The sequence below is a fragment of the Erythranthe guttata genome, chromosome 11 (genome assembly GCF_056151865.1).
Source record: "Erythranthe guttata isolate IM_541 chromosome 11, IM_541, whole genome shotgun sequence".
Lineage (NCBI taxonomy): Eukaryota > Viridiplantae > Streptophyta > Magnoliopsida > Lamiales > Phrymaceae > Erythranthe > Erythranthe guttata.
The window spans coordinates 3,570,069-3,589,003 of record NC_142543.1 but is presented as its reverse complement, the minus strand read 5'-3'; the positions used below and the strand labels follow the sequence as shown (position 1 = coordinate 3,589,003).

The following is an 18,935-nucleotide window of genomic DNA, read 5'->3' as shown; positions in this document are numbered from 1 at the left end:
AATAAAATTTCATGGCAAAAAAAAAACCCATCTTTCATTTCTTTCTACTACACCGGATAATTTGAGTACAGCAATGAGACTCCAAAAATTGCCCCAACATTCTGCCGTCAAAATTTGTTCTTGTCATATAATTATATCCCACCAGGTATTTCTCTTTTAATTTTGTATTTAATTACTAAAATACTTGCTTGTTTTAATGATTGTTCTTGTGCTTTGTTTTGGTGAATTAGTACACCTCTTTCTATCAAGTGTGTCTCTGCGTGTGTGTGTGCGTGTGTGTGTGTGTGTGAGAGAGAGAGAGAGAGAAAGGTTGGGGGTTCTTGAATTGTAATTGGTGAATTAGTACACTTCTTTCTATCAAGTGTGTGTCTCTGTGTGTATGTGTGTGTGTAAGAGAGAGAGAGAGAGAGGTTGGGGGTTCTTGAATTGTAGTTGGTGAATAAGTACACCTCTTTCTATCAAGTGTGTGTGTGTGTGTGTGAGAGAGAGAGAGAGAGAGTAATCCCTATCAGTTTGGGTTGAGAGGGGTTCTTGAATTGTAGTTGGTGAATTAGTATATCTTTTTCAATAAAGATTGGATTTTTTTTCTTTTTTTCTGGGGAGATAATGTACAGAAGCACCTATGAATTGACAAAGTCGAAGCTTTAACCTCCCATTCCCATAACCCATTAACTAATTGTTAGTTTTGTATATGTATAAATGTATGTGTGTGTATGTGTGTGTGTGTGTGTGTGTTTATGTATATATCTATGTATGTATTAGTTTTTCCTGAGCTAATAGTCCCCATCACTATTTTGGGCTTGACAGAGGTTCTTGAATTTCAGTCCGCTAAACGATGATTTCGTGTCGAAATTACTCAATAGAAGGTCGGCATTGAGCAGCCCAGATGCCAAAATTAACCAGATAAAAATCTTGGATTCCAATGGAGGTCGATTGAATCTAAACGGGAATATCTCTTTTCGGAATATTACCCAACCATGCCTCGATGAAGTGAAAAAGAACCAATCTTTTCCATCGTTCTATGTGGTTAGAGACGACTTATTGCATCCTCTCGTAAATGGTAACAAGGCGAGGAAATTAGATGCTCTGCTTCCCCTCCTCGAAGATAATGCCGTCACAGACGTGGTGAGATTTTGCTTCCACGTCTCGTTTTTCCGGTGGCTTTTTGTATAATGTGGATTAATTCTACTACTGAAATTTCGCTTTCGAGTTTGAACTTTTTTTCGTGCAATTTCAGTTTGGAGGAATTAGGGATAGAAATTGGAACGTGAATTCCGAATTCTGCCGATTCCGATCCAACAATTTCCGATTTTGGAACTATATTTCTCATTCCGATTCCCGATTATTTTTAACGGAATTGGAATCGACATTAGATTCTGATATCGGGTCCGGTTTCAATTCCGAAAATTCCGACTTTTTTTTCTTCCTAAACATGACACTTAAAATATCAATTTATGCATTTTGATCCAAAAATTTTCGATATTGGAAAAAAGTGTTTTCATTCTAATTTCCGAAATTCCAAATTCTCGAATTTTTATGGAACGGAATTGGAATTTTGTTTTCCACTTCCAATTATGTACCCTTTTCGCTGCTGTAAAACAAAATAATTATCGTATTCGAACATTTCTAGGTAACTTGTGGAGGCTGCCAAAGTGCACACACTGCTGCGGTCGGTAATGCCACGTCACAGTTAATTAACAAATAACGACGCTTCTTTAATTCTTGGATTTATAATAAATTTTTAATGCAGTTTCTAATTATTATTTATATAATTTTGCCCGTTGTAATAATGCAGCCGTGTCTTGTGCTGAGAGGGGATTAAAATCACACTTCGTTCTTCGAGGAGAAGAACCCGATATCCCGACTGGATACAATCTCGTCTCAAAATTATACGGAAACGTCGTTTACGTACCTCGATCCATATACGCCAAAAGAGAAGAAATGCTTGCAAGGCATGCAGAATCAGTTATAGGGTGCGACGGATCCATTATTTGGCTCAACGATTTAATGGAATCTTCCTTAAAAAATCACGCACATGGGCAATATCGTAATTTTCTTCAGTCCGATCCTTTGGAATCTCCTGAAAAATCGAGGAAGGTTGTTATTGTAAATGAAGGTGCGGGAGACGGAGTTGCCTTGTTAGGTATGTAATAAAGATGCCGCGTTTTTTTTTTTTACATTTCATTCTTTTATCGAGACATGATTGACTCGATCTTTATGACAGGTATGATTCGCTTGATAAAACACTTGTCCGAGGGCCATTTGTTTGGAAAAAACGAGGCCCTAAAAATCGTTGTAGATGCTGGCACTGGTACGACAGCTGTTGGTTTGGCTCTCGGAGTTTTATCTTTAGGGTGAGATATATATATATATATATATATATATATATATATATATATATATATATATTTTTTTTTTTTTTCGTGAGGTTAATTTTTGGAAAATCAGGCTTCCGTGGGAGGTGAATGCAGTAATGCTGGCAGACAAAATCGATGGCTACAAAAAGAAGGAACAAAATCTAATTTCCGAATTTCTAAATTCGACCGCTTCGGCTTTTGGAAAAGCTCCGATCGGAGAAAAAAACGACGGACTTGTGCAATGGGTGGAGCGTAGAGTACCAAGAAAGTAATGTCGAATAGTTGATCATATGTATACTTTGCGGTTTGATAAATATTATTTTCGTAATATATATAGGATTAATATTATTTGAGTTCTCGTATTGCAGATTTGGCAATATATTGAAAGGCGAAGTCGAAGAATGCCGAAGAATAGCACAGCAAACGGGCATTCTTGTCGATCCGATATATACTTTGGCTGCTTGGAATCTTGCTGCTGACCTCAGCGAAAACGGGGAAGAACGTACCAAAGTGGTGATGCTTCACACCGGTGGGACACTTGGCATGTTCGGATTGGCCCAGAGGTATCGGTCTTACTTTCGAAATCCTGAAGATGGTGTTGAAATATAATTAGTGATATAATTTATTTATTTATTTTTAACATTGATGCCATGATAAACTCTGTGTGTGTGTGTGTGTGTGTGTGTGTGTGTGTGTGTGTGTGTGTATATTCTTTTTTATTTTATTTTTTATTAAATATAGCTCAAAATAGAAGATGAATAATTTTTTGGTTTCTGATTGATAATCAGCTATTAAATATTTAAATTCCTCTAAAAGAGATATATCAAATTGTAGGGTAAATTACGGCCTTACCTCACCCTGAGTTAAGAGTTAAGATTAAATTACGAAAAAACTCTTCGTATTTGGGTAACTACTATCATTCCCTAAATTATGAATCTTTTTACACGTCCACCCTTGCGGTGTCAAATATAGTGGAATCTTTTAGATTATATGGAATATTCTCCAGTTTATACCCCATTTTATCTCATTCGAGCTCTACAATTTGTAACAAGATAATATTAAAATGTGTCTTTTGGCTTATAAATATCAGATTGTGGTACATTAGAAACTGCATTTTTGCAAAAAATGAGTACAAACTAGAGAACATTTCACATATACTAGAAGATTACGTTGAATTTGACACCATAAGAATGCAAATGGTTACAATCACCCAAATATGAAGGACTTCCTCGTAATTTGACCTTACCTCAGGGGTGTCAGCCGTAATCTATCCAAAATTGTATCTTGGAAGTAAGAAAAGTAGGGATGACTGAGTGCATTGGGTTTATAGCCCTATTGCAAGTAAAATAAAATTGTTATGCATGAACATTCTTGGCAATGGTGAACTTGTAAATTAAATTAATACACAAGGAAAAAAGATAATTAAAATATAATGAAACCCCTCCTAGTATAGTACACACTCCAACCAAAAACTATTAATGTAGTTATTTATTTATTTATTTATTAATAATTAAAATATAAGCTTGTGTCTGGCTACGAGACCTTCTCCACGTACGTGTTTCGTTTTCTATGCACGATTCGCCACGACACGACAAAGAGTCCCGATATTCAGTTGATTGTCAATAAACAAGTAAAATGAAAAAAAAGAAAGAAGAAAAGACCTAGTGGAGCAGCTAGTAAGTGGTGGTGGTGGTGGCAGCACTGCAGCAGCCACCCATTATGGCTGCAAGTAACGGTGGTGAGAGGAGGAGGAGGGATGGTGGTGGCATGCAGCATTCCTTGTTACAAGGGAGGCAAACAAGGATGGTCCTTTCGAACCTTTGCCTTGTGTGTGTGTGTGTGTGTGTGTGTGTGTGTGTGTTTTTTTTAATTATTATTATTATTATATATTTATTTATTTATATTTTATTTTTATTTGGTTTTGTGGAAAATGTAATATAAGTGTAGCAAGCCAAGAGAGTTATGGGGCAAACTGGGACTGTTTATTTTTGTTAAAAGAAGAGTTGAGACTGTCTTTTTAACTGACATCCTTTTCTCCTCTAATTTATTTAATTACCTATATATATATATATAAAAGGAATGTTGTTTGTTTTTGTGTGCTTCAAACCTAACATTCTAACCATCTTAAAATAGGGATATATGGAAGGGATTATAGCAGACATCCTTTTTCACAGTTCAACTTTTCAAGAACAATTAGACAATTATAAATTATAATGTATATTTTGGTATTTATATAAATGTATAGTAAACTGTATTCATTAAATTTGTGTAAATTATGTATGTATTTACACAAATGTATAATAAAATATAATTCAATGAAGTTCACATAGTATACCATAATTTTATTGTGAATAAGATGGGGAACATAGCCTACATACCTACACCACCATAAAATATTTATATTTACTAGTCAAAGACAAATAAGACAACCACTAGATTGTCAATAATTGCTAAAAAGAAACCACTAATTTTTAACACTATTTCACCCATTAATAAAATTGGCATGGTGAAATTTCACAACCATACTTGGAAGACGGTTTATACTATGCTGCATCGGGTGGAATATATTGGATATATCTTTTCTATTGTATACACCCAAACATATACACATAAATACTGGTGTGTACTGTAGTAAAAAAACATTTAGAGATATCATCACTATGTGTAGCATAGAATTAACCCTTGGAAGATGGTGAAATCTTGCAAATAAGGGCGCACGTGATTTTTATACTTACAGTTTGGAAATTGAAATCGAATCCGAAACCAGAATTCGAAAATCTCGTATATATCCCAATTCTGATACAAGAAATTGAAAAAAAAATAATTAAAAATCATCTTTTATAATTTGGAAAGAAAAACATCGTTTAAAAAAAAAAAAAAAACTTTCGATTTAAATCAGCGGAATTCGGAAATTGCATTCATATTTCCAACCATATTGCATTTGTTCTTTGACAAACAACTAACACATCATAAAGATTCTTCTAATAATAAACCGATGAATATGTGCTCTATAATTTCATATTCCGCACTGCATCTGGAATTGCAAAGTCTTGGTCTAAGTTATGGAATTCATGTCATTAATTAATATATATATATATATATATATATATATATATATATATATATATATATATATATATATATATATATATATATATATATATTAGTGGAAATAACGTACAAATTAGTAAAAATATAAACTGTGAAGTGAAGGTACATGATTGTTTAAGTTCAATAGAAATGTTTTTTAAACTTTGTCGTTTGTACCATTTGAATCTCGGCAAATACAAATTTTAATTTCTATTTAACATTTTTACAAATTGTTTTACTAACTTTTACAAAATATTGTTTTTGGTGTGTTATTGTGTATCGATAATTAAACTCAGATTTGTTTTCTGAGATTTAAGTTTGTTCGACTGACAAGGTAGCCTTTTGATAAGTACATCGCATCTAAGAACTATTTGATATCCGGGAGAAATTGGGAAACCAGTATAAAAAATGCATGTAAAGTCAATACACAAAAAAAAAATTATTATTTCAATTTAATTTTAGTAATTTGAAACATATTTTTCCTACAATTCGCTCAAAATATGGAATGTCATATCTAAGAACATAACTAGTTGGAAAACAATATTTATTAATTAATTAATTAATTAATTATTAATAGTGGAAAAAAGAAAAGAAATAAGTTGGACGACAAGAGCATGCGAAGCAACAAAAACAAACATGGGATTTGGTTTAATTAATAATATATATAAATATGGTGTAAGCATTGGAAACCTCATGTTTGTCCGGTGCACGTGCACCACTATTTGATTATTCCCATAATTATATTTATTTGTATTTTATCGCATAACTAATAGATATTAAAAATAAATAAATAAATAAATAAAGGTCAAAATGATTTTGCATGTATGTATAGTCCTGTCATGGATGCTGGCATATCTGACCCCATTTGTATGTCCGAAAATATGCTGTAAATAGATCAGTTGTAGGATTGACCATTGAGTTGACAAAAAGGCAGCATTTTAATTATAAGTATTTAGCTAAATTAATTTAATTAATTAAACTATTGAGAATTTTTTTTTATAATTATAATTCCATTTTGCAGCATTCAAATTTTATTTCCTCCAATCTTCAATCTATTTTCGAGGATACAAAGTGCAAAAATATATATATTTAGGGACTATTAGTGAGAACCCCCTCTAACATTATTTTAATAAGGATGGGTCCAGCTCATTTTCCTTTATTAGTGAGAAACCCATTCTTTTTGTATTCTCAAATTTACCCTCCCACTATTCACTACTCATTATCCATTAGTTTGATATATTTTTTTTTTTATTTTTTATATTTTAATTTTAATTTTAATTTTCGTTTTTTTATTTATTTCTTCTTTAAAAAATAATTTTTTTTTTAAAAAAAACTTTTTTTATATTTATTTTAATATTTTTCTTTAAATATTACTTTTCTATATTATTTTAGTTTTCAGTTAAAACAACTATATGCCAATAAAACGACTATTATTAAAACGACTATTATAAAACGACTATTATTAAAACAATTGGTATTAAAACAATGATACATCAGTTTCACAATTTATTAAATTAATTATATATTATATTATTTCCATTATAAGATTAACTAATTATTTAATTAAAACATCTCCAAAACAACTATTTGTTAAATGAACTATTTATTCAAACAAACTAAAAAGTAATGAAAACAATAATATTGTTGTGCAAAAACAACTATATTACTATACGAAAACAACTATATTGACTCAACTACAAATTATTGAAATCCACAAAAGCAAAAGCAAAAGCAAAAAAACACACCAAAATTCCAACAAAAACGACACGCTATTACGCGTAAGTAAATGAATTAGGGGGTTTTTACGTATTTCTTCTCCAGGTCCACCTCCAACAACAATCCAAAGAATGGGAGCAATTGTTGACAAAAGTTCACCACCTACAAATTTAAAATACCGACAAATATCACAAATCAATTACAAAAAGTAATAAAAAAAAAAAAATACAATGGTAACAAGTATTCAACTATAAAAGTAACATAAACAACTACAAAATTAACAAAACAACTATAAAAAAGCAGAAAATACAACTACAAAAATTAACAAAACAACTATAAAAAAGAAAAGAAAATACAACTACAAAAATGATACAAACAACTATTTCTCCGAAATTGAAACAACATGAACATCGCAACACATCCAGACATATCAAATAGTTTGCTTCGAGCATTCTCGTCAAATCTTGATTTTCTAATTTCAAACCACCATGATTTTTAAAGCATGGACAATAGAAACTACTCCATAATTAAACAATAATTAGCATATCAAAACAAACAAAGCAAATAAAAGAACACCAATATACCACCATCCTTGCTTTCTACAGCAAACATCTCATCGATCAGGAGAATTTCCGGTTATTGGTATTAAAACAATGATACATCAGTTTCACAATTTATTAAATTAATTATATATTATATTATTTCCATTATAAGATTAACTAATTAGAATAACGAAAACAACTAATTAAAAAACTATATTGCTGCAAAAGATACCCATCAACAACTATACAAAATAGTAGAATAACGAAAACAACTATACTAAAAATAGTAGAATAACGAAAACAACTATATTGCTGCAAAAGATACCCATCAATAAAAACATCTCCGATTTTTTTTTTTTAAATTATGGTTGCGGTGGAGCAGAGCGATGTTACCAGATCTGACGATGCAGACGAGGGTGGAGGTAGAGAGGGGTTAACCATTACCAAAAAAAAAAAAAACGAAGGGTCTCCCATATTCGATTCCAACGCCTTTGGTGGCCACCGAATATAACGAACAAAGCGAACTAAGCGAGAATCGACTCCGTAGCGGCTGAGAACGAAGCGAACTAAGCGAGAATCGACTCCATAGCGGCATTTGTTCTTTAATTTTCTTCACGGTGCCGGAGATTTGAGAACGACTCCTTCGTCGTTGTTGAGACGTGGCGCCACCTTCGTCCTCCGTAGCCGCCGCCTCCACCGCCATTACCGGGATTCCCAGATTGAGAAAGAAGAGAAGTGGATTTCAGATCGATAAAGAAGAGAAAACGTGAATCGGGATGATAGAACGGCGGTTTTGAATATAAAATATATGGCTAGGGTTTGTGATTATAAGATCTGATAATTAGGGGTAATATAGGTATAATATTTAATAATTATATTAATATTAATTTAATTAAATAACTAAGGGGGGTCTCACTAATATTGGAAAAGGGTGTAGATCCATGGCGGTTTTGAATATAAAATATATGGCTAGGGTTTGTGATTATAAGATCTGATAATTAGGGGTAATATAGGTATAATATTTAATAATTATATTAATATTAATTTAATTAAATAACTAAGGGGGGTCTCACTAATATTGGAAAAGGGTGTAGATCCATCCTAATATATCTTAATATGCTGGGGGGTTTTCACTAATTATCCCATATATTTATGTATGATGTCTTGAAAATGTATTTTTCTTACACGAAAGAATCTCTTCACTTAATTTTTCACCAAGTTATTTAATTAGCTGGTCGTTTATTGAAATTGGTAAAAATATTTTGTTGTTACACTGCCTTTTTTTTTTTTTTTTTTTTTTTGGTAATGCAGGAACCCGCAGCCAACCATATAGGTGCACTGGGTAAACCTACACTCTCGTATAATAGCTTGCAAACCATACGAGAGATGTAAACCACACTAGGCTAACCATGTGTGACAAGCTCGACCTAGCGACCGTTGGCAAGGGGATTCGAACTTGGGTCAATTGACCCAAGCTCCCTTGCTCCAACCGCTAGGCCACCCTTGCGGGTGTTGTTACACTGCCTTTGAAATTAGGTTCAAGGGTTGAAGTGAATTTTCACAAACACGTGCAGAAACCCTAGTCCGAGTAATTTTCACAATATATATATATATATATATATATATATATATATATATATATATATATATATATAACAAATAATATGAGAAAAGTATTGAATACGAATACAATGTACTCAATAAATAGTTTGTCAAAACAAGGTTTTAACGATGCTTCTCCTCATATAATAAAAGTTCTTTTTTTGGCCTAGAATTGACGAGTGAAAAATATTGTAGATGCTATATTGGATGAATTATATAAAGTAACATTTAGTGGTATATTTCTAATATATGATTTCACACAATTAATATTAGAATGTGATATTACTTGATTTTGATATGTATTAAATGTATATACGAACATACATACAATTAATATGATTATAATTCACTTGCATGAAATAAAAAAGGTTTGGTTCTATTTTTATTTCACTTTAATTATTTTTCCGAAACAAATTCGTGTTTTTTAAGGTTTCCAAAAAAGATTTCAAAAAATAACTTAAAAAGTTTATCTCGCTTTCAAATTTTATTTGACTGCTACAGTAAAAATATGTTTTTACTAAAACTGAAATAAATATCATTTTATTTTTCAAAATCTTCTTTTATAATGCATCTTTCCAACACCATTAAACATGATCTGACTTTGTCTCATCTCAAATTATATCTTCAAAACATATTTTCTCAAAATAAAATGAAAATAACTCCCAAATGAATCTAAACATTATCATACTATGTATTTTAATACTTTTTTTTTGGAAATGAAGGAATCTACAACCAACCGTATAGGTGCACAGTTTAAACCCATACTCTCGTGTAGTAGTTACAAACCATACGAGTAGTGACGGAGCTAGGAATTTGAGATAGGGTAAGATTTTTTTATTTTTTTTTGATACATTCACATAAAATAGTACAAAATAACTATAAATTTATAAACTTGAACTAATATAACATATTTTTTTTTGGTGGATATGCTAAACTAAAATTATTTGAATGGGCTAAATTAAACTAGGGCTAATTATATATAAGTATAATATATAGTATATTTTTTTTAAAATTCAGAGTGAACTGTTGCCCGCTCTTGCCAAAAGATACTTTTATCATAGTATAAACCACACTAGATTAACGCTAGTAGATGTATTTTAATTCTTGTTCAATATTAATGTAGAGAATATATAAAGACAAAAAAATTTGCAGTTGCATTTTGAAATTTGGACCCTTTTAGGAGTGGTCAAAATACCCACATGAGAGAGTACATAAACATGCACCACTCAGCTGCAAATTTTCCTAGTGTTTTCACAAAATAGAAATAAAAGAAATCACATATCTGGTATATATAGAGATATTGTACCTTTTGTAAAGATCTCGACACGTGTAGGGCCAGGGTTTGACTGTCCCTTTTTGTGACAAGTCAATTATAAAAATAAAACTGCTAATTACGACCGCCCTGAAGATAAGGTTAAATTACGAAAAACCCCTTCTTGTTTGCATAATTACAAGCATCCCTCAACTATGTATTATCTTACGAAAAATCCTTGGAGTCGATAAATCTAGGGGCTTTCATTTGGTAAAATTTTACATAAATTGCAGTACGCCAAAAATTTAATATCGTTTAGCATTTGGTTCGATAAATAACTGAATTAACAACATTTTATAAAAATATTTAAAATTTGATTTTGATCTTGATTTTTTAAAATTAATTTGAGTTTAAAGACTAATATTACATATATAAAATAAAATAAAACTGAATACAAAACCGAATTAACGGTTCGGTAATCGACATACTAATTTCCGTTCAGTTCGATTCGATTGGTTTACTGACCGGATGAACACTCTCAGGTAAATTTGAGATTGTAAAGGTGGTGGATGTGTAAGACAATATATAAAAAGGAAAAATTATAATTACAAATAAGAGGGTTTTTTTTTTTATCTTCATATAATACCTTACCTGAAGTTTAATCTCTAGATTGTTGAATTATGTAAATGTTTATCAATGTGTAAGTAACATTGTTATCTTATAAATTAATTTTGTATTAGGGACATATATTGTTCAATTTCTCAAAGAGTTTAATACCACCAACAGTTTGTACTTGTGAAAAATATTTAAATTTGTGGATATAAAATAGGGATAATAAGTGAAAACTCCATTTTGAAATTGCATTGAGACAAATCCACACTTTCGAAATATAATTAGTGATAACCCAATTCCAATTTTTTATTTGTGAAATTCTAGATTATCTTATATTTTTTCGAAATTCTGAATTAAACTAAATTTGAATAGATTACTATAGTTGATTCAAAATATTAAAGCGTATATTGGATCTAAAAACAATATATTGACCATGAAGAACCATAGTTGATTTAATATTTGACTATATATAGACGCTTACGTAAACTATCACATAACAATAGTAAAATCGAAGAAAGAAAAACCAAAGTGTATCAGACGAATGGAAGAAGAAATACGGAGGTGTTTGATGTCCATACGAGGATGAGATTATCGTGAGAATCGAGAGTGAAGAACAATGTAATATTAGAAGTGCTCCAAAATTATGACTATTGTTTAATTGAAAAAAATGAGATTGGAGTTTTCTCTATTATTGTCGAAGAGCCCCTGGAAAAATAATTATTTGCCGCTTGATGACATAATAATTAAGTGAGAAGGGTATTTTGGTAATTTAACGATGAACACTATTTAGGAAACTTTTTAAAAGAGAGAGAGAGAAAGTCGTGTTTTAATATCATAGGCAAAAATCGTCTCTTCTTTACATTAAATAGTATATATCGTATCGTTTCTCGTCTGTACCTCTCTGTCATTCTCTCGCCTCTCACTTTCTCTCTCATCTTTCTCTCTCACAAACACACACACAATAACACACACACACAGAGAAATCACACAATTATCATACTCCCACTCTCATAGCCATAGGTAGTAGAAGATTCAAGGTAGAGTCTAGAGAGAGAGAGAAAGAGAGATACTGTAGCATGAAAGAAAGCCTAGAGAGAGAAGAAAAGATATGTTACTGAAACTGCATATAACAAGATCACTGAAGCGTCGTCGTTTAACTTCACCCTCGGATAAAAACCCTTCTCGGAAAAAAAAAAATTTTAATCCATCTATTTATTGAAAAAAAAAAGCAATTTTCCGGCGATGAACGGACCGGGATTTTCGCGGCGACCGTCGTCCAACAACCATCTAGACCCCGGTGCTCAGGAATTCTTCCCCTCATCAGTCCTCCCACCTCAAATTTTCCATCCGTACCCTCCACCGCCGTACGACAACATGATGGGTGTTTACGCGCGGCCGGCGTTTCTAAGCGCCGCCGCGGATCCCCCGCCGCCGCTGCCGGTTTCCGTTCCTCCGTCGTCGCTGACGCCGTCTCGGACCCTGCTCCTCAGCATGGTCCCGAACTCCGTGAGCGAATCCACGGTCCGCCGCGAGCTGGAGGTGTTCGGCGACGTGAGGGCGGTGCAGATGGAGCGGCGGCGCGAGGGTTTGGTGACGGTCCATTTCTACGACGTCCGGGACGCGGAGGCGGCGCTGGCGGCGATTCAGGAGCAGCACATGCAGCAGCAGTACCGCATCGGCCGCCACTACGACGCCGTCCTGATGAATAACGGTCCCCCCCATCCTTTCATACCGCCGCCGCAGACGGCGCGTGGGCTAATCACAGGACGCGTGGTGTGGGCCCAGTTCACCGTTCCGGTAACTTCTGGCCTCCCCGATGGAAATAATCAAGGAACCCTGATCCTATTCAATTTGGACACAAGGGTTTCTCCTCCTTATCTCAGACATATCTTTGAAGCCTTTGGTAAGTGTTTTTAAGTTCAGTCGCCATGTGAATGGTTCTTCTGAGTTCTCTCTGTGTGTGTGTGTGTGTGTGTGTTTTTTCAGATATGTTTTCAGAGTGATGTGTCGTTGTCTTGACCAACATTTATGTGTAATATATTCTTGGTAGCTGTTCTTATATATTGCGTTTATATGTTTTCTAATTAATGCTTTTTTTATTTAATTGCAAAATTTGAAAAAAAAATAGGGCCGGTGAAGGAATTGAGAGAGACACCGAACAAAAGACACCAGAGATTTGTGGAGTTCTATGATGTAAGAAATGCAGCTAGGGCAATGGCGGAGATGAACGGTCGTGTTATTTACGGGAAAGCCATCGTGATCGAATTCAGTCGGCCTGGTGGCCAAGTCAAGAAATTCTGGAAAGGCGGCCCTTTCGACAACGGAGCTACTAATTATAATAGACGGAACTTGAATAAACGGCCTCCGTTGTCGTCGTCGTCCCCGGAAAATATGCGGCGGGATTATGAACGTAGAGGAAACGACACTGGTGGGAGCGACGGGAGCAAGAGCTGGAGTAGTGGTTCGTCTTCGCTTCGCGAATCGATTGCGAATTTATGCGTTAAGAATAATTGTAACGAGGACGAGAGGTGTTCGGATAGTAGTAGTACTAGGCCGGGTGATGCGCGTAAGAAGAATCATTGTTATTTCAAGAAAGGGAATAATAACAATTCTGATGGTGGTGGTGGTGGTGGGAGTTCGAAGCCGCAGAGCCACGGTGGCGGTTGCAAGCCGTGGAAGGGCGGAGGCGGAGGCGGAGGAAGACGAGGGAAGATGGAACACGATCCGCGGTTTCTGATAAACGAAGAAGATGCGATTGTGGAATCTGATTGCAGTATTAGGGATTCAAGAACCACTGTCATGATCAAGAACATCCCCAACAAGTACAGGTAATGTATATATATATATATATATATATATATAGCCATTCATTTTAGCTTGCTTGCTGGGTTGTCCAAAATATTCTGCCTCCAGCCAAAAAAAAAAACATTTGGAATATTCATATTTATAATATTCTTTGAATATATATTTATTTATATATATATATTGTATATATATATATATATATAATGGTGCAGTCAGAAGCTGCTGCTGAACATGCTGGACAACCACTGCATCCACTGTAACGAGCAGTTGGCCGCCGGCGGCGGCGGCGGCGAGAATGACCAGCCTTTGTCCTCTTACGATTTCGTCTACCTTCCTATTGATTTCATGTGAGTGATTAATTTAATTAATTATCTATTATTTAATTCCGTAATTAATTTGCTAATTATTAATTAAATGGTAATTAACTAGAAACAAGTGCAATGTGGGATATGGGTTTGTGAACATGACTTCACCCGAGGCAACTATTAGACTCTACAAAGCCTTTCACCATCAAAACTGGGAAGTATTCAACTCCAAAAAAATCTGCCACGTCACCTATGCAAGACTCCAGGTATGTATATATATATATGTATATATGTATATTTATTTGCATATTATATGAAATATGACTCATGAATAATTAATAATGAATTAAATTTTAAAGGGATTGGAAGCACTGAGAGAGCATTTCAAGAACTCAAAGTTCCCCGCCGGAGAAGCCGAGGAGTACATGCCGGTGACTTTCTCTCCGCCGCGAGATGGCGTGGCGGTTCCGGATCCCGTTCCGATAGTTGGCGGCCGTTCGGTTATCGGCGGAGGCAGCCCGTCTCCTTCCGGAAGTTCATCGAAGGAAACTCAGTCTTCGTCGGAACCGCCATTGGTCGTTGAGGGACTCAACGGCCATAGTTCTGACAATGGCAGCAGCCATGATGGCCATGATGATGAGGGCGGCGGCGCCGGCGCCGTCGATGATGAAAATGTGAACTGAATCAACTAATGGATATTTCAGTTTCTCTCTCTACTTTCTCTCTCTAGCTAGCTCTACCACCAATGGGGTTTGTTGAGCTCCGAGCTTTCATCCATGCCATGCAAGAAGAGTGAACAAGAACTTATAACTTACCTACTCACTCCCAACCCTACAGTTCTTTACAGTTCCATAGCCAAAGGCGTCGTCTATGTTTGTTTAATTTGTATCATATATTTATTTAGTTACGTATAATTAAGAATGTTTTTAATTGGCATTATAGCTAGGTAATTATTAATAGGGCTTTTATAGCTTTATTATCTGGTTTATTACTTGTGTTTATTTTGTTTGTCTTTTCTCTCTCCTGTAGTAGAAAGATGTGATTAGTGGTTGGTTTTGCCAAGTTTAGTGAACACAAATATTTTGAATTTTATTTAATTCATTTTCTGTTTTTCCAAAGTGTTTGTGATGTTTCTTATTTTAAATTTTTGTGTATTCTGCCCAAGAATCACTTTACCCCTCGTACTCTTAATTTCGTCGATTTACCTCCTTGTACTTGTACAATTTTCCAATACAACCCTCTTCGTCAACTTTTTTCGATTTTGACTCTGACGCCATTTGGTCAAGAGTCAAAATATTGACGTAAATATTGAGTTTTTTCGATTTTGACTCTCGAGATTAGAAAAGAGAAAGTTTCACACATTCATATATTTTTTTCTTTGCACTGGGTGGAATCGATCAATTTTTGGGTCTTGATTTTTACTAAGTTAGGGGTTCAATTTGGGGATATCTTGGAAGGGGAAGTGGTGGGAGAAGAAGAAATGACAATATTGACGGAGGAGAAACGACGCGTTATAGGCGGTGGCAATTTTGTAATTTACAGAGTTGACCAAATGGCGTTAGAGTCAAAATTGACAAAAATTGAAGGAAATGGCTGTATTGGGAAATTGTACAAGTACAAGGGGTAAATCGATAAAATTGAGAGTACGAGGGGGTAAAGTGACTCCCAGGCAGAGTACGAGGGGGTAAAGTGGAATTTACCCTAATTTTTTTTGTGTGTTTTAATTGATCATTTTGAAGTATTAACTAATATAGGGTAAATTATGAAAACTCCATCAGCTTACGCTAAATTACCAAAACCACTCTCGTTTATCCGTAATTATTAGAATCACCCCGATGTTAGTTTTCGTCGTACACCGACTTCTTTATGGTGTAATTTTTCATGAATATATATATATATATATATATATATATATATATATATATATATATATATATATATATATATATATATATATATATATATTTTTAATTTGAGGAAATATTCTATGAAAAATGTTGATTCTATCCTGCAGTGATGGAACATATTGACGGCATGCACATATGTTCAAAAACTGCCAATGTAGTGCTATGGTGGTTCATATTAGCAATCCAGGAAGTGCAGTGAAACTATAATATGATATTGAAGTTTCGGTGGTCACTTACATTTAAGAGACTTTTTTAGGGGTATAGAATCAACATTTTGGGGAATATTCTATGATGAAAAAAGATTATATGAATAATCACATTGATGATGGTAAATATAGATTACCTCAGAGAGTTGAAGCAGGATGAGCTGGAAGAGCAGAGTGGATCACTGGCTCACGAGCTTGATGACCTTGAGATGCCTGCGAACATAGAACACGTGAACTAGGCCGGGGGTTGATCTGGCGGAAACCCCTCCGACGCTCAAGTCAGACGTGCTGATCATAGAAATCGTCCAGAGAATATACATTTTGTATTATTGCTCAGTTAATATGACGTACCTTAAAGAATGTGTTCAAACCTTTATTTATAACTTTGTTGAGATTGTCGGGCCCAAACCTTACTTGAAGGTGATTGGGCATCGGTGATAATGATCTTCGATATTGGGCTCGTGGCCCAGTATGTAAGGAAATTGTAGGCCCATTGGGTTGGCCCAATTAGGCATATCATTAAGCCCCGCACTCTCAAGTCGATGTGGGGGCCATGTTGAAATGGGTGACATATCGTGTCGAAAGTAAAAATTGTAGTTGTCGATGGTGTGCGAAAACGCGTTGGAGCGTGTGTCGGAGGGGCGTGAAGGCGCGTTGGCGCGTAGCGCGACCAAGTTGTCGCGATGTAAGTGACTTGAGTCGTCGGTGTTGTCCCACGACGATGTGGTAGCGCATATCAAGTTATCTCCTCGTGGGAGTTGTCTCGCCGTGGGGTAATAGAGTTGATCGAGTTATCTCCTCGTGAGAGTTGTCTCGCGATAATGTAGTAGCACGGAGCTAGTATTCTCCTCGTGGGAGTTATTATTTATCGATATTGTCAATGTTTTGACGCGTTGCTTGTATGTGTTTACATATAGCCTTGTGCGTGATGTACTTGAGGAGGGGATCAGGCTCTCAAGATTTTTTTTATGGGGATCATACCCCTTGTTAGACCTCGTGGGTTGTAAGTATGTTTGGACCATGGCCACGTTTTAATGAAGGACCCATCGAAAATAAGTAGATAAATTTTGAGTAATCAAGCTGGCCAGGCTATATGGATTCCCATATTATCTCTAAGTGTTTCTAGGGTTGTAATCGTGCTAACTTGAGCTTGCGATTATATAGTGAATTTCGGGCGAGTTGTCTCCTCGTGGGAGTTGTCTTGCAGCGAAGTTGTTGGAGCATTAGATGACGCGCGACTGAGGAGCGTGCGGATTGAGGTTGCTCTGAGCGAGTTGTCTCGCAGCGAGTTATTATCGAGCGAGGTGGCTGCACTTGTGAGTCGCATTGCAACGGGTTCGTAGTGCCGAACGAGTTGTCTCCTCGTGGGAGTTCTCTCGCTGCGGGTTCGTAGAACCGAGGGAGTTGACTCCTCGTGGGATTTGCCTCGCAAGGGGTTGTAGGACCGAGCGAGTTGTCTCCTCTTGGGAGTTGTCTCGCTGCTGGTTGTAGGACTGAGCGAGTTGTCTCCTTGTGGGAGTTGTCTCGCTGCGGGATGTAGGACAAAACGAGTTTGCTCCTCGTGGGATTTGCCTCGCAAGGGGTTGTAGGACCGAGCTAGTTGTCTCCTCGTGGGAGTTGTCTCGCTGCGTGTTGCAGGACCGAGCGAGTTGTCTCCTCGTGGGAGTTGTCTCGCTGTGGGATGTAGGACAGAGCGAGTTTGCTCCTCGTGGGAGTTGTCTCGCAAGGGTTGTTGGACGGAGTGAGTTCTCTCCTCGTGGGAGTTATCTCGATGTGGTTTCGTAGACCTGAGGGAGTTGGCTCCTCGTGGGAGTTGCCTCGCAACGGCTTATATGACCGAGCGAGTTATCTCCTAGTGGGAGTCTTGCAAGCTCCCCACTCTCGATTCAATGTGGGAGCCAAGTCGAAAAGGATACCGGATCATGTCGAGAGTAGATCGGTACTGTGGTGTACCATTAATTGCTGGCGTGGTGTGGAGATATAATAATTTTTATTTATCCGTTTGGGAGCGTGCGCGATATGGTGAGGTGCGCTGGAGAGCTCGCGCAATTTGGTGGAGCGCCCTGAAATTCTCACGCAATTTGGTGAAACGAGTTAAAATTCGCGCGCAATTTGGTGGAACGCGGTAAAATGTACGCTCAATTATGTGAGGATTGATGCCCGATTTGATTGGATGGGTGGTGCACGTGATTTCACGTATCTAGGAGTGCGCGCGCGCAATTTAATGTGCCTAGGGGGGCGCGCGCGCGATTGGACTGCAAGGGAGAGCGCGCGGGTGGGTGGGTTGGGGGGGCCGCATTGATGCTGGGAAGGGGTGGCCGCGCGGTAGGTTACACGCGGGCGCGTGCCTTGCATGCGGGGAGAAAACTTTTAGAGTAAGCGCGTGGCGCGCACGCGCGAGTTGGCGTGTGGGCGCCGCCCGGTCTGTGCAGCTTTTTTTTTTTTTTTTTTTTTTTTTTTTTTTTTTTTTTTTTTTTCTTGTGCTGACGCACGTGCTCGTGCTGTGCACGTGCGCCTTTTTTTTTTTTCTTCTTTCTTTTT

At 36.0% G+C, this 18,935-nt stretch overlaps 2 protein-coding genes across 2 annotated transcripts; both read left to right on the top strand.

The window, feature by feature from the left end:
- On the top strand, positions 1 to 3,172 carry LOC105965562 (Pyridoxal-5'-phosphate-dependent enzyme family protein). The gene is made up of 7 exons (XM_088825592.1): positions 1 to 145; positions 808 to 1,125; positions 1,631 to 1,673; positions 1,796 to 2,143; positions 2,225 to 2,354; positions 2,449 to 2,625; positions 2,726 to 3,172. Exons 1-7 carry the CDS (start codon positions 74 to 76, stop codon positions 2,964 to 2,966), a joined length of 1,329 nt encoding a protein of 442 aa, XP_088681718.1. The 5' UTR covers positions 1 to 73; the 3' UTR covers positions 2,967 to 3,172.
- Positions 3,173 to 11,988: 8,816 nt separating this feature from the next.
- Positions 11,989 to 15,399, top strand: LOC105965438 (protein terminal ear1). The gene is made up of 5 exons (XM_088825631.1): positions 11,989 to 13,074; positions 13,300 to 13,999; positions 14,189 to 14,323; positions 14,406 to 14,547; positions 14,641 to 15,399. Exons 1-5 carry the CDS (start codon positions 12,414 to 12,416, stop codon positions 14,962 to 14,964), a joined length of 1,962 nt encoding a protein of 653 aa, XP_088681757.1. The 5' UTR covers positions 11,989 to 12,413; the 3' UTR covers positions 14,965 to 15,399.
- The last annotated feature ends 3,536 nt before the right edge of the window (positions 15,400 to 18,935 follow it).

Excerpts from the sequence above, each read along its gene's own strand:
- LOC105965562 (XM_088825592.1), top strand. The coding sequence starts at position 74 with ATGAGACTCCAAAAATTGCCCCAACATTCTGCCGTCAAAATTTGTTCT. Across the intron at positions 1,126-1,630 it reads ATAATGCCGTCACAGACGTG|GTAACTTGTGGAGGCTGCCA; the intron begins GTGAGATTTTGC and ends GAACATTTCTAG. Across the intron at positions 2,626-2,725 it reads GAGCGTAGAGTACCAAGAAA|ATTTGGCAATATATTGAAAG; the intron begins GTAATGTCGAAT and ends CTCGTATTGCAG.
- LOC105965438 (XM_088825631.1), top strand. The coding sequence starts at position 12,414 with ATGAACGGACCGGGATTTTCGCGGCGACCGTCGTCCAACAACCATCTA. Across the intron at positions 14,324-14,405 it reads TACCTTCCTATTGATTTCAT|AAACAAGTGCAATGTGGGAT; the intron begins GTGAGTGATTAA and ends GTAATTAACTAG. Across the intron at positions 14,548-14,640 it reads TCACCTATGCAAGACTCCAG|GGATTGGAAGCACTGAGAGA; the intron begins GTATGTATATAT and ends TAAATTTTAAAG.